This window comes from Falco cherrug, chromosome 1 (assembly GCF_023634085.1).
Source record: "Falco cherrug isolate bFalChe1 chromosome 1, bFalChe1.pri, whole genome shotgun sequence".
Classification (NCBI taxonomy): domain Eukaryota; kingdom Metazoa; phylum Chordata; class Aves; order Falconiformes; family Falconidae; genus Falco; species Falco cherrug.
In genome coordinates this window covers 62,002,039-62,018,352 of record NC_073697.1, presented here as the reverse complement: position 1 = coordinate 62,018,352, position 16,314 = coordinate 62,002,039, and the positions used below count along the sequence as shown (strand labels likewise).

At 40.0% G+C, this 16,314-nt stretch overlaps 1 protein-coding gene across 5 annotated transcripts in view; it reads left to right on the top strand.

Moving 5' to 3' along the window:
- Positions 1–16,314, top strand: part of MTMR7 (myotubularin related protein 7) — a 50,241-nt gene that overhangs the window by 15,419 nt on the left and 18,508 nt on the right. For all 5 annotated transcript variants that reach the window (XM_055722819.1, XM_055722821.1, XM_055722804.1 and 2 more), the window contains exons 2-6: positions 4,685–4,807; positions 5,860–6,022; positions 9,792–9,949; positions 11,526–11,654; positions 15,701–15,835. In XM_055722819.1, coding sequence (XP_055578794.1) covers positions 4,685–4,807; positions 5,860–6,022; positions 9,792–9,949; positions 11,526–11,654; positions 15,701–15,835 — 708 coding nt within the window. The remainder of the gene's footprint in view (positions 1–4,684; positions 4,808–5,859; positions 6,023–9,791; positions 9,950–11,525; positions 11,655–15,700; positions 15,836–16,314) is intronic.

The window sequence follows — 16,314 nt, the reverse complement described above, 5'->3', positions numbered from 1 at the left end:
TGTCTTGAAGTAAACAGAGTCAAATCTCATAGAGTAACTACATCACAAAAGCAAAGAGTCCCTACAGATTGAAATTACAAGATGAAATAGGAAAAGTAGAACCATAGCACCACAGGACTGCAGTACAGTATTAGGACTGTAGTACCGACTGTCCTTCCTAAATAGTTGCATTGCCTGTGACAACCTAAACAAGATCAAATGGGGCATGAAGACAGGAGATGCAGTAACAGTGCGAGACATCATTTAATAAATTGATATTGGGTAAATGCGCTCTGTGTGTGTGTGTGTGTGTGATTCTGAGTAAAACTTAAGGTTCTTTAAATAATTGCTTATACGGAGGCTATTTTTTTAATCTTGAAAAAAAAAAAAGGCAATTTTAAGTAATTAGAAAGAAATCTAGGACCTGGTTTTAGACAATGACAGAAAGACTTCATTCAAAACACAGCTAGAACCTCTGTGTGACAGTAACTAATGATGCAGTATTCTTGAAACAGCAAGAAAAGGGGAAAAACTCTCCCATGGCAATGTTTATCTTCAAAGAGCAAACTGCATAAAAACGTGAAAACTGTTTAAAAAGAAAAAGAGCCAAAATTCAGAATGTTTATAGGAGTCATCAAGATTGTTTAAATATGGGAGCTTACTGCAAATCAACTTCCAGAAAAAAGGCTTTAAAAGACCCCAAAAAAGGTTTGCATAGCTAAACAGAAGGGTAAAGGAGTAAGAGGATGTCTTTTATTAAAAAGACTTCTTTTATTAGAAGTAAAAGGACTTTCTTCAAGTTGAAGTTGTGCCTAAATGAGGAAAATAAAGCATAAACAAGTTAAATATATAAACACAATAAGGCAGGCCAAAAGAGATTTTGAAGAACAACTTGGCAAAAACTACTAGTAAAACCATTTTCAAGCTGGCTTTAAGTAGGTAAAATCCTGACAAAATCTACAGGATTAATAAACGATCCAAGTATGTAAGGTATTTAGAGATATGCCCATTCTGGCATATTTCTCTGTCAAGAATGTATCAGAAGATTTGTCAACAATAAAAGTGTTGTAAGAAAAGGTACCAGAAGAAACTGGCAGCAACGAGCAGTAAAAAATTACCAGGACCAGATGGTATCCATGCAAGTTAAAAGAACTAAAGTACAAAACTGTCAAGCCAGTAATGTTGGTGTAATGCTTAAAAGTTTCCTGATCTGAAAAAAATGGAGGTGATAAACATGACACCTAATCTGATAAATTTGTAGGAGCTACAATACTCTATAGGCCCCCTTCTAAGTCGTTAGATTTATGGATAAGTATGATAAAAAGGGGGAGAACTGGCATAGGTTCAATAGAGGAACCCAGAATCTCTACAGTTTCTTTGGAAAAGTAACTGAATGTATGGACAAGGGTGATTCATTTGATAGAAGCTGATTGGTCTTCCAAAACTCATTTGAGCATGTCCTTCATCAAAGGCTCTTGAAGAAGCTTAAGTATCATAGGATAAGACGTATAGGCCTCTCACTAATAACTAATTAAAAAATAAGAAACAAATAGTAAGAAAGTATTGTCCATTTTTGCCATGGAGGGAACTCGTCACTAGAGATCCAACAGATCTGTAAGAGCCCCTATGTTCAACTTCAAATGTTGTGAAAGATACAGGGAGGGGAGGAGATGCCAGAGGTGGTAAAGTTCACTGACCGTACCAACGTCTTTCAGGGTAGCAGAAATGAAAGATTGCTGCGGGGGCTTGCAGCAACGTCTCATGATACTGGTGAACAAAATTAATCGTTATTAAATATAAGATAATATACATAGAGGGTGGGTCTTAATTTATGTATGCAGACGTGACTTGGAGTTACAATTGCTAGTTCTAAAAACAAATAATTAAGTAATTATAAAACCCCCACTGTGCTCGGCAGGGGACAGAAAAGCAAGCAAGGTTTGAAAACTTAAAAACTGAATAGAGAACAAAACGGCAAACATTACCATTCTGTTATACAAAGCTATTGTACACCCAAATCTTGAATTCTGTTTGCGCTTTTGGCCTCTCTTCTCAGGGAACAGACCTCTCACAGGATAATCAGAAGCATGGAAGAGCTTGTCTGGAATAGCTTCCATAAAAGTCACAACTACATAAAGTTGTGACTCTTCAGTCTGGGAATGTGAGGATGGAAGGATCTGCAACAGCGTGTGCAGCACATAGAAAGCAAATGAGAAGCAACATTCTCTGTTTACTAAATTGTTCGCCAAATGCATGGTGCACCTGCCATAGGTGGCAGGTTCAAAACAAGCAAGAGGGAGGGATTTTTGTGTGCAATGCATAGCTGGAACGTGAAGTTCACTCACAGGGTGTTGTGGGTGCCAGTAGGTTACAAGGATTCAAAATGTTGTGTAACAAAACTCATGGAATTAAAATGCAGATAGGGATATGAAAAACTATGACCTCAGCTTAGGAAGCCCCTAGAGCTGCTGCTTTTTAGAACACATGGATAACATCCCGAGGGAGCACCAGCACACTCATGCCTGCTACTCTTTTTCCCTCAGCAGCTGCAGTTGCCTGCTCTGGGAGATGACCGGCCGGGCCAGGTGAATCTCTGATCTCACTCTGTGCAGCCGTTGTATTTCCTTTAATGAAATAGGATTTACCGTGCAGTTCTCATTGCAATTATTCCTGTTTAATTCAGATCCAACCGTTGTTTCATTTATAGCTTTGTACCAAAAAACCCCCACCAAACCCCACAACCCAAACAAGAGCTTTGTTCATTAGCATTATTCAGCCGTGGGTCTCTGAGGGATGAGTGGGGAAATGATGTGATTGGGAGGCCTGGAAATTCATCCCTCAGCCCCTGCCCCTCTGCGTAGGTTCTGCTTTGCTGGTGTCTGGTGGCCTGAGCTCCCTGGCGCGCGGTCCGTGCCTGTGCAGCAGAGTCCTTGCTGGCTGCATTGCCACCTGGGCACCTTTTTTTTTTGTCCAGACAAACCTCAATTTGATCTTACTTTTGTATCCTTCCTGCTCTTTTAAATCCCCTCTTTTGCTTACTACTGGATGCTGGCTGGGTTAATGCTGTGTTCCTTCCATCCCTCCTCCCCCCACAACGTGACCTCTGAAGTAGATGGTCCTGGGAAAAGACTTTTCCTTGCTTTCTAGCTGTTTTATTTTTGTTTAAAGCAGACAGACTATAACTGGCCTTGAGGGAGAAGACTTGGTTTTACTAACTGTTTGATTTTAAGCGTTTTGCTACCAAACTGGCTTATTTTGGTTTTAAGGATTTCTTTATTCCTATTTTTAAACTAGTGCAATATGTGTTTGGAATACACATTGTAAACATGTAATTCCTAGGTGCTGGCATCATTCTGTTTCTGGTGTTATTTCAGTGGAATTATTTCTGCAAAATTTTGAGAATACATGGCTGCATCCCATCTCTGAGGGTATTTTGGGAAGTTTCTGTCATTCTAATCTGGAATCTCTACACTATTAAAAGCAAATTGATTTTGTTGATCCTTTTTTTTTTTTTCTTTGTATTTGTTGCACCCAATTCTAATTTTCAGGAAATTGGTGGGAAATTACACTGATTTCAATGCAAGAGTGGTAAGGTCTTTAACTTTGCTCTTCCCGTGCCTTCCCCCTAAGTCAGCTTCCATATTTCAAACACAAGGCTAGTCCCTTTTGATTGTAATGGGGGCATATCCCTTCAACAGTTATGAGCCCCAAGTTCTGAAAATAATTGGGTGTATAAAAGAAATCTTAAGTCTTGAGTGAAGAGTTGAAGAGAGGGTGTGGAGAAGATGAGCCACCATGTTTGTGGTGAGTTGACCTTGGCTGGACACCAGGTGCCCACCAAGCCACTCTATCACTCCCCTCCTTGGCAGAACAGGGAGGGAGGAAATAAGACGGAAAAACCCCAACTTGTGGGTCAAGATAAAGGCAGTTTAATGAAGCAATAGCAAAAGCTGCATGCGTGGAAGCAAAGGAAAAGATGTTATTCTCTACTTCCCATCAGCAGGTGATGTTCAGCCACCTCCTGGGAAGCAGGGCTTCGGTACATGTAGCGGTTGCTCCAGAAGACAAACGTTGTAAATAACAAATGCCCTCCCCTTCCTCTTCCTTTCTCTTAGCTTTTATGTCTGAGCAGATGTTATATGGCGTGGAATATCTGTTTGGTCACTTTGGGTCAGCTGTCCTGGCTGTGTCCCCTCCCACACCTGCTGAAGAAAGACACTCTACCACTATCACATTATTATTATTATTATTGTTGTTGTTGTTATTATCATCATCATCATTATCACTATTATCGTTTTTTTAATTTAGCTTCCTATGTATCACTGATAATTCTGGAATGGCTTGAATGGATGACGTGGAGCTAGAGTTTAGCTGAAGGCTGGGCCCTGCCTTGCTATCACAGGGTTTTGGTAAGGTGAGATAGGAGGAAAGAGGTCAAGTGAGAAATTATCTTTGGAAGTCTTTGCTAACGGATTTTTGGATACAGAGGTACCGCAAGAGGGGGGAAAATGAACACTAAGGTAGATCTGGAAATAGATCACATAATATAATTGCATTTTCTCATATAGTTATACTTTTCTGATAAGTCATTTCATATGGTACCGGAAAGAGCTTAACTTTGTAATGAACAAAATGTGGATGTTGAGAACTCACTATGGCAAGCTATGTCATAGCCTGATTATTTCTGTATCATTTCTTTGTATAGGTGGAAAATGTTCGGTTACTTGATCGTTTATCTTCAAGAAAAGCTGCACTGGGAACCTTGTATTTAACAGCTACCCATGTAATCTTTGTGGAGAATGGCTCTGAAACTCGTAAAGAAACCTGGGTATGATTTTTTTTTTTTTTCCAGTTAGCTGTAAGTGTGTGGCACTTCATTGATGGTAATTTGAAAATAACTTGCAAAACAGTTTAAACATTGTAAATTAGTTTGTGTGGATGCTTTTGGAACTTCAGAGTGTGTGAAATTCCAGCCTGGTAATTTTTGAAAATTGTCAGTGGATTCTGGATATCACAACACAGTAAGAGGAGTAGAAGGACCTTCACCATAAGAATACCAGATGTGAGTGATCGAGGAAGAGCTTCTGTAAACTACAGTATTGCTCCTATCATCCAGGAAGAACCGAGAATAAATGATTTGAATGTGAATTACTACCTTCGCTCACTGAGCTCTTGCCTCTCTCCCTGATCTTTTGTGCTGGATCAGTGATTTTGTTGGTTTAATTTTTTGATTTTTTTATAATGTAGTATTTTGAGTTCTCTGTTTTGATGGATTGATAACATATGGTGCATGTATATAGACAGGTACAGATAAAGCACCGGTGGCTTACCCTTTGAGAGTCTTTTATGTAGCTTAATTATGAATCCTTCGTCCATTTTTGTACTAATTATTAACTCCGTTCTCTTTTGGTCCCACTATTCCCTCCCGATTTTTATTGTAATGTTTCATCTCATCTGATGCCGTATTTAGAATTATATCAGGGCTACCATTCTGCCAGTGAGGAAGCCCAACATTTTAGCCTTATCTAACTGATGTTGGTTCATCTTTCCACTGTGCAGACAGCTGAAAAGAACTCTTTTCCTGACAGCCGCTAGCTTACACTAAAGCAAACAAACAAAAAGCTTTGGATAGCATGACCAGACTAATATTTGAGCAGCTGAAGCACTCCAGAAGCACTTCTTTGTCTGTAGGTGATGTACCAGGCACTGCTTGAGCCTGAAACTGGAGATAGGAGTAAAAACTTCAAGAGGAGGAGTGTGGGGATTTTCCCAAGCAGTAGCGGAAGCTACTGTGCCTGCCTTGGCATTCCATTATAAGTAATTATTTTTCTTCCTAAAGTTTTGAATCACTTGGCATAAATGTTTTCAATTCCCTTGCAGGTTCTTCACAGCCAAATTTCCTCTATTGAGAAGCAGGCCACCACTGCCACTGGTTGCCCATTACTGATCCGCTGCAAGAACTTCCAGGTTATCCAGCTGGTCATCCCTCAGGAACGAGACTGCCATGACATTTACATATCTCTGATACGTCTGGCACGACCAGGTATGGGAAGGAAACTGACACAAAAGTCAGTCCTCATCCTGAAGGGGGAAAACATAATGGAAGAAATGTAGCTGTGCATCTTTGTCCTTTGCAGAAAAGGCTTCATTAGAGATGTGTTACGAGACAAAAGGTCTCTGAGCAGAACATATTAGAATAATCATTTATGGAGCCATCAAGAAAGCACATTATAACAAGAAGTTCATTCCATGAAGTATGACATGAACTCTTGTTTAAAATAATACCCTAGGGTATCACGGGCCGTAAAATACATTAAAATGATACTTTATGTGTAACTGTTTACTGGATGCCTTGTGTAAGTGTGAACAAGCCTCTAAATGCAGGGAACTTTCACATTCCTGCTGTGACAAAAAGACTTATGATATGTCTAGCAGTCGTGTCATGATTTGAATTTTTCCTTTCTGTGCTGTCCATAAATTTCTTAAAATCAGTGAAAGGTTTTGCAGCAAGTAGTTGATTTATCCCACTGGACTGCCTGTGTTTCGGCCTGTTATTATCTACATTTTGAGTGTGCCCTTCTAGAATTTCTGAATTCCGATCAAGATCCTTTTGAAACCTTTTTTCTTTTCAATGAAAATCCAAATGTTGCATCAAAGTCCAAAACCCCATCCTCTGCATTGTAGCTGCTCTTCTAAGATCTAGCTGACAAGGCTTCTGGATTGTATATTTTAAATGATAACTGTAGAAATACAAAACCAACCTCTGTCCTTTACTGTTTCAACAGTTTGCGAAGAAAATGTCTACCACAGGCTGTACAAACCTGACAACGCTGGCTTTAATTTTTATCTTGCTAGGACTACACCAAATTTATCTACTGTGTAGAGGGGGAAAAAATTGCAGTGTCAGCCAGCACAGCTACTGAACTTCCTAAAGTACCTTCTATAATTAGGTTAGTAGTAATATGCAACTGCAGCAGTTCTAACTTGATATGCTAGGTTATACAAGATGAAAGTAATCAGATAAATTTAAAAACAATGAGACAAATCTAGTCAGTGGTTCTGCTGTGTACATCTGGATTAATTCCACGGACCACAGCTGCAAGTATGTGTTCGTGCATGCTGGAAGGAATGCAGTTGTGTAGTGCTGTTTCCCTGGAGCCAGGAGGAGGTGTGTGTGCTGCTCTGCACCAGAATAGGACCCTTCAATACAGGCACACAGAATGGCAAAGAGAAAAATAGCTGTGGACCCTGAATACACGTCCAGTGGCAGCCTGCAATGGTCAAGAAGGTTCAAATGAAGAAGATGCAATAAGAGCACCATGGAACTAGCTCTTTGGCTAGTTCAGCTGCACAGTAGTTTTCCTTCTCCAGCAAACTATCTGATCTTCATGCGAGGCAGGATAAAATCCTGCTTATTTAAAACTAGAAGGCTCTGATTGCAAGTTGAGCCAAATTACCCTGACAGTGCTCTGCCATGCCATTTTGTCTGGGCGCAAAGCTGTATTTTTTTTAGGTAATACAGTTACTCTAACATTAGAAGGTACTCTTTACTCTGTGAAGAGAAAATTCGACTCATTCAAGCTCTATTTTCCATTTTATGCCTGTTCTTTTCATTCATTCCACCATAGGGGAACCTGAGTGAAGCCCATGTTGTGTACTGGCTTAATATATTCTATGCTATCTGATGTCTTAGTTACACTAAAGGAGCAAATCTGTGTTTGATTTTATTCTTGCTAGCTGTTAATAGCATTTTAATAAGGTCAGGCTGTCACCTGAATTTGGCCTTTTTGTTTAATTAAGCCCCTTTGTGAAACAAGCTGACCGTAACAGTTATTACAAGTGTAATAGCAGGATTGCAGATGCTTATGTCAAAATAACGATGAAAGATTAGGGAAGGTCCAATAAGTACAGGCAAAGAGGTGATAACTGAACTTTAAGGCACTGACTATTAAGAGCTGAACATTTTTGTTACCACCTATAGATACCATCATGTAATAATGCTTGTAACGTTGAGGCAGACTTCAGTCATAAATAACCCAGATATATTCTAATAGGTGGATTTTTAAAGGCTTCCCATGTGCCTGTGAATAACAGGTTCACTTGGAAAGAAAATCCAGATGCAGAAAAACCAAGCAGTGGAAACAAAAGCTCAAATTGCTACCAAAAATAATTAATTAAAAAGAGGTCAGATTGGATTTAGGTATTAACGTTAAAACTTCATGTTAGCATGTGAGAAATAAACCAGAATGTTTGCCAAATCTGTGCCATGACAAAAGTTTGAAATCAGAGAATACAGAAGGGGTTTAAACTGTCAGATATTGTGCAAACCATTCTTTTCTTCCTCCTTACTCATGATTTAGTTGGCTTTCAGTACTTAGCTGAGAGAGTTAACATGTTTTCTTTCCTTGTGTTCGTACTCCTGTGTGTGTATACAATCAATTTAAAGAAGTTTAAAAAGCAAAATATAACTTAAATTAAACCTTTAGAAGGCATAATCAAAATAAAATCGGTGGGAGCCTTATTATTATTAATATTGTGGTTGGTTTTCTGGTTATTATTTTAATAGCTATAAAGTTCCTTACCCTAGTATTCTAAGACTCTGCTTGTTAGGTGTATATTATTAAAAAAGAAAGTGCAGTATTTAAATTTACTGACCTTTTTAATATTATATTGTGGAGCAAGTGTCTAAGACTCTGCTTGTTAGGTGTATATTATTAAAAAAGAAAGTGCAGTATTTAAATTTACTGACCTTTTTAATATTATATTGTGGAGCAAGTGTATCAATAGAGAACCATGAAATCAGAGAGGACTCAGCTTGTGATTTATTTCAGTTCTAAAGTTAAAAACCTGTTGGTCGGAAAGTTTTAAGGAACTTAGAGCAACAGGATGAAACATACCCTCAGAACATAACAATATAAGTATCAATGAGAACGTTAATTTCAAGCTATATGCTGAATAGTTATTCAAATCAGTGACAGTTGGCATGTAATGGCAATGTGTGTCTGACTACCATCGGTCACCAGGATTAAGACCCTCATTAGCATAAATACAGACATACTCCTTAAAAAGGTTAAAAATTCCAGCACCAGCAAAGCTTTTTATATGGTCCTTGACCAAGGGTGACAGGTAGCATAGCTACTTGAACAATTTCACCGTCTTGATAAAATGGTTGATGCAACATATGCTATTTCTATGCTATTACAACATCTATATCTTGAATGCCTTTGATAATAATGCAAGGACAGAATTTTGCAGTCCACAAAACTAAGATTTCACTTAATCTATTCGTAACTTCCTTATTTAGGGACAAAGACTTCTGAGTTAGTCCAATTTTTGGAAGACTGTGCTACATAGTCCATTGTTCAGATCTTCAGTCTTTGTCACAGGACAGATGTTAGGTTAATAAAGGGACTTCTAAGCTACTTCTGGCCAGCAAATTTTTTTGCAGAACAAGTGCTTACTCTGGCACTGACTTCAGTTTTCTTTGGATGAAACCATGTTATCACTGGCATTTTGTCTTTGGGCTCAGGGAGACTTTTGCAATTCATAGAGAAGAGGTGTATTTTAAGTAGCGCTACTTATAAGGCACATATATTGCAACATATACAAATAACAAAAGAGCATGTGAAGTATACTTTAAAATAGTTGTAGACCAGGATATGTGCTTTTACATAGCAAAGCATACTATTTTAAAAGAAACTGCATAAAGGGCAACGGCAAGTTCTGGTTTTGCAGTGTCATTTCAGGATGAGAAATCTGAAGTGGTTAACTGGTTTTGTTTGTTTGCTTTTTTTTTTTTTTTTTTTTTTCAGTGAAATACGAAGAGCTGTATTGTTTCTCATTCAATCCAAAATTAGATAAAGAAGAACGAGAACAAGGCTGGAAGCTTATTGATCTCAATGAAGAATATAATCGGATGGGTATTCCAAACAACTATTGGCAGATTAGCGATGTAAACAGAGACTATGGAGTGAGTTGTTCTGATTTTTCTGTTAAAGAGGCTGTCTGTGAAGTAAATCAGCAGTGTGACTCCAGGCTACCACAGTGCTTAGATGCAGGGTTCCTTTGTGGTCAGTGCTGTACACATGTGTAGTAAGGTGCAGTTCTTCCACTCTTTCACATAAAAAGGCACATAGTGGGTGAAAGAGTGTGTCTTCGTTTAACACGCGTAGAAATGAAGCACAGAAAACATGCCCTCAGTGTTTTAAAAGTTACTGCTTGCCTGCCTGGGGAGAAGTTTTAATCATACTGAATGTTATGTTTCTGAATGAGCATTTTCCTGACTCGTAGGGTTATATAAAATTACTACAATTTTCAGAAAAAATTTACTTGAAATAGTGATCTTGGCAAATGTTTTTTCCTCACTGGTTATCCTCAAAATCCTTTTGAAGCCTCTGTGATTGACTGTTAAGTGTTTTTCACAGTCATCTGACATATCTTCCTAGCTGCGTGCTCTCCTGCTTAGTTCAGTCTCGTACAATTGAAGTCCCTAGAACGTTAATTAATTGTGAGAAATACTAACCAAAGTATTTTTAAAGGAAGTTTGTCCATGCACTCCGTTGGCTCTGTTGCTGGAGCATATCCATGTTAAGGCAGGCCTGTGAAGTTCTCAGAGAAGACTGAATGTGCTGTCAGGGTTTGTTTTCTTTTTGTTAAAACAAGTGGAAAAAATGTTTGACCTCTTTAAAGATAAATTGTAGGAAAAATGGCATCATGAATAAAACCCAGTTCACCACAGCAGCATCTGTAGCCACAAGCCCTTCCTTTTCTTTCTCTTTCATTACATATCTCTAACTCTCTCAGAACCTAATTTCTCCCCGAACATCCTTATACTTTTAGTCATCTCAGGAAGTCCAAGGGAGATACTGGATATTCTTTTGACCCCAGCCAGAACACCACGGGCTGTATCAGGAAAAGGAAATTAGACCAGGACCCTGTTTGTGGTCCCGCTTGTCTCCAGAGGAACTTCTGGGCCTTTTTGCAGGCTCCTTAGATTCCTTTCAGAAGTGGTAGGCATTGTCAGGGCTGCTTGCCTTTTGGCAACCTCATTTCATACGGATTAATTTCTTTTCTCCAAGCCCCTATCATGATCATCGGTTTTTTGTTACTAAATTTGCTAGAAAATTTGGGTCTATAATTCCCTCCCATTATAAGAGAGGGGTGTCTGAGCCCTTAACCCACTGCCATGCATCCTTACTTCCAAATTCTGCTACAGAGGAATCTGCAGTTGTACATACAACCTTGGTGTACGTAGCAGTGAATCTTTTCTGGTATGAATGTATGTTCTATCTGCCTGTTCTCAACACAGCATGAATTAGCATTTGGAAGTACAGCTCTTCAACCCTTCTGCTTCAGTTTTGCCATCTGTAAGTTAGAATTAATACTTTCCAGCTTCAAAAGACTGTTTTCAGAAATGTCAGTGATGTGTATATGATAATGATGGAATGTTCCCTGAGATTAGAGTTCCTTGGTATTTTGTTTTTGCTGTGGAGATGGCTAACATTACTTGTATTTTTAGGCCAAATAAGCAGAGTTTCCATTCACAGGTCTGCGACTCCTATCCAACAGAAGTGTACGTACCAAAGTCTGCAACTGCACACATCATAGTGGGGAGCTCTAAATTTCGGAGCCGAAGGCGTTTCCCAGCTCTTTCCTACTTCTGCAAAGATAACAATGTAAGTGTGAACTTGTAGCTTTGAAGTGGTTGCTTATTTTGGCCTTGCTTTCATAGTGCTTCTAGTAAGCTTTCACAAGAAAAAATCAGTGATTGTTTTATCAAATAAATAAAAGATTGTTAGTGTAGTCTGGTTAGCATGGCTTGTGCATATGGGCACACACTGGAATTACGGTTAGTTCATTAATAGACATTTAATGCAGTCATTTAAACTTAATTATCCAGCTTCATCATCCAGCTAACACAAAAAAGTGTGATCCCTGTGTCACAAGGAAGTGGATTTGTACAAAAGGTCCTGAAGCATGGGTGGCTGAATAGTGAAGGGCAGTAGCAGGCAGCTTAGCAGGCAACTGGGAGGAGAACAGAGCAGTTTAGGATCTGGTAGCCACAGCCTGAAAGCAAGGTGAGGAGGAGAAAAATTATACTTGCAGCAATTAGAGAATCAGGAGTAGCCTTTCAAGAGAAGATCTGTGACTAGACCCAAAAAGGATGGATGAAAGGGCAACCAAATTTTGGCTGAGCAGCATGTCATGGCTTTGTTGAAGAGGCTCTTGTCTGTAAGAGTGAGGAGTCCCACCTTCTGCTCTGTGACAGGTATTCTCAGGGCTAGGTGATGAACTGCCTCACTTATCTGTAACCGTTTGCAAATAACCTGTACCTAGACTATTTACATTTCTGTTTCTGGCAGCTGAGGTGAAGGAGACCCTTGCACTGAAGGATCCCATGGACTGGGTGTTTTTATGTTTGTGCCCCAGCCCCCTCGAACCTGCCTTAGCTCAGCTGTCAGTACCAGTTAGGAGAATGGTGCCCCTTTTGCACTCACAAAGGATCCGTGTGCCAAATATCTCCTCCTGTTTCAGTCCCAGACTGGCAAATGCATTGAAAGGTTTTCCCTAGTGCTGAGGGATGGCCAGGACTTCCCAAGAGACAGGGCTAGTGTGGGATTACAGGGTGTCTGCAGGGTTTGCCATGCAGGATGGGAGATATTCCCGTAGGATGTCACAAGCAGGAATCATAAGCTACAGTCTTCATGGAAATCTTATCTTTACAGTGGCCCCTGTCATAGGTTTAAGCTTCAGAAGGAAAGAATAAGACATTGTTTTGACTCCTTCTTTACCTTCTTATTTCATCAGAATCCTGCTTCCATAAAGTTCTATGAATTTGGCAACAAAACAGGAGGATAAGAAGATTTAAATAGTAAATACAGTCTCTGCATAAATCACTGTTACCTTTAATATTTCATTAGGGCCAGAATTTTCAAAGTTAATTACTTTGCATGATGGACGAAGTCCAAACATAAATATCTAGGATTCAAAACACTTGGACATTTCCAAATCTCAGTGAAGGAAAAGCTCTCATTTCCAAATCTCAGTGAAGGAAAAGCTCTCAGGGATCTGGTAGATTCCAATACACAGTGATCCAAATTGGATGAGTTTCATGGTTTCAGCCTGGATGTTTTCCCTGTTGCGGCTGGAATTCAGGTCAAGTTTCAGACCACCAGGGTCTGAAGTGTTGTGTTTACTCCTTCATGATCCTAGTTCAAAGGGCTAGGAAAAGGGTCAGGAATGTTGGAGGAACTACCGTCTTGTGAGTTTGGAGGTTGGCATGAGTTGCCAGCTAGTAGAGGGATGGGCAGGAGTGGAGTAAGGTTTGTGATGGTAGACATTGAACAGCTATGGTAACAGCAGGGTGGGAAGAGGTCTGCAGCATGCAGGGAAGATGGGTGCCACTCATCCAGTCTTTCATATCCAGAACTTTGCCATAGCTCTTTGGTACTGACAAATTCAATGACGATGTGACAGCTTACTCTGCGTCTTGCAGTATCTGTGTGAATATGATAATATAAAAGTCTGAAACTATCTGTTCAGTCTGGGCAATAGCAAAACATGACCTCATCTCTTATCCTACTCTTAAACATAGCCCAATAAATTTTATGGATGTAGCTCATCCTAAGCAATTTGTCTGGGTCAGCAGGATACCTTTTCATGGGTATCATGGGTAATGATTCCCACTTATAATACCTAACGATGACTAGGTCAGCTTATCTTCCTAGTTTTGCAGTACTGGCAGTGCAGCTGTTTCTTGAGCTGAGGCTAAACATGATCTTAACCCCAAGCCTAACTTGACAGACAAGCAATTGTCTCATACTGGTGCCAGCACATACCTTAGCCTTTTGGGCCCCCAAGATGATAGAATGTAAGGGGCTCCAGCCCATACTTCCCTGAATCCTAACCTTCATCCACAATCCTAACTTCAGCGTAATCTTGAGGTCTGTATCTGCCTTGTGACTGGTACACTACACATGAGACAGACATGTCTTCCTTCTGCTAAAGAGGAGGGTTGTGGACATATGAATACATACCTTTTGCTTCATGCAACAGAGGTGTAAGCATATATTAAATCACTGGAATGTGTGCTGATCAGCAGGCAAGACTCTAGATAACTAATAATCTGTTTGCAAAAACTTAATAATCGTATGAACAGTCTCTTACACAATTCATGGTTTCTGTATGTCCTGGTTTCAGCTGGGATAGAGTTAATTTTCTTCTTAGCAGCTGGTGCAGTGCTGTGGTTTGGATTTGGTGTGAGAACAATGTTGATGGCACATTGATGGGTTTGGTTGTTGCTGGGTGATGTTTATACTCAGTCAAGGACTGTTCAGTTTCTCAGGCCCTGCCAGCGAGAGGGCTGGGGGGCATGGGGAACTGGGAGGGGACACAGACAGGACAGCTGACCTGAACTAGCCAAAGAGGTGTTCCATACCATGGGACATCGTGCTCAGTATATAAACTGGGGGGACTGTCTGGGGCCTGGTGGATTGTTGCTCAGGGACTGGCTGGGCATCGGTCAGCGGGTGGTCAGCAGTTGTATCGTGCATCACTTGTTTTCTTTCCTCCCTTCCCTTTGGATTTCATTCCTCTCCCCCTCTCCCTCCTTTTCATTTTAACTGTTATTATTATTATTGTTCTTTCCTTTTTATTTTATTTCAACTATTGAATTGTTCTTATCTCAACCCTTGAGTTTTACGTTCCTTTCCGATTCCCCTCCCCGTCCCTCAGGGTGAGGGGGAGTGAGCGGGTGGCCGCGTGGCACTTCGTTACCGGCTGGGGTTAAACCACAACACTGTATTAAAGTTCCGTGTTTTACTGACGAACTACTGATAGCTCCAGGCCTTGGCTGAAAAAGAGCAGGTCCTTTCTCACAGTAGTAGGTGATGTGTAGGGCAGTCTGCACGGGTCACAACCTTCAGCAGGCAGATTTACTTCATGCTTATGTTCAGTGCTTAGAAAGTGCGTGTATTAGCCCCCTTGCCCTCTACAAATCTGGCTGCCCTCTGCCTAGCAGAAATAAAAACCTCCCTGCTCACCTATTTCATATGCTATTCCTTCTTTCCCAGTTTCACCTGGAGGTCTGATCCTGATGGGTCTGTAGTGAAACACTCTTGCTTTCTTCAACAGCACTGATTAATAAATGTACCCCAGGAGTCAGGCTGCCTGACCCACTTCCCATGCAGTAAGGTCTTTCTCCAAAGACAGTGCTAAAATGCTCCACTGTCAGTGATCCAGCTGCATGTTAGGCATTTTTATTTCTTGGACTCATGATTTCGGGCTGTTAAGTAAAGCATGCATTGGTGTAAGTTGGGTGTAATCAGTATCATAACTGGTAGGTGTGGATGGCAGTGCAAAAGGACCTGTTCTTTGTGTTGTATCAGTGTTTTTGTGATTACAGTGTTGTACTCACCACATCCTCTAGAGACGACCTTTCAGGTGTTATTCCACACTAGGGAAATACTATATTTAAAATATCTTTAAAGCTTGGATTCAAGACTAGACTTGGGCCAATGGGGTTGTATTGTTTTAATATTTCCTTGCCTTTTAAAAATAAGGTATTTACTAACATGTAATTCTTTTTACCACTCTGTCCTTCCCATGTAACTGTACACATATGAAAACATCTAATGAACTATTTTTGTAAATGCTTCTGGATGCTAAATAATTTCTGCTTAATAACTCTGCTGATGTTTTTCCTTTGTCCGTTTTCCTGCAGGCCTCCATATGCAGAAGCAGCCAGCCTTTGTCTGGCTTTAGCGCTCGATGCCTTGAGGATGAACAGATGCTCCAGGCCATTAGAAAAGCAAATCCAGGAGGTGATTTCATATATGTTGTTGACACTCGGCCCAAAGTAAGTACATTAAATTTCTTACACATAGCCAGACTGAGTTTGGGCTGAATACATTTGGGAAGGTGCGCAGTCTAAGTGACTGACCATACTTCTGGTCTTAGTTTCACCTGTGTAACTCCACAGGTAAATTAGGATTTATTAGGGGAGTCTTAACTAGGAGCCTTGCCCACATTTTTCTCTCTTCTAGAGTTGTTTCATTTACACTGACCTTTGATCTTTTTTGTTCTTAACAAAATGTAAAGATATAGCATAGTAAATAACTTGTAATAGTAACCGTTTCCACACACAGCAGAGCTATCACTAACTATATTACTAGCAAAAAATAATTCACATTATAAAACTGTATTTACAGTTGTTTTTAATGTTGCAAACATCTGCCTGCTTATACTAAAATTTTCCATGCAAGATTTCTCCTGCAAGTAGGAAAATCTCAACAACCTCTGCATAAGGCTAAGGAAGGACCATTTACTGAGGCTACA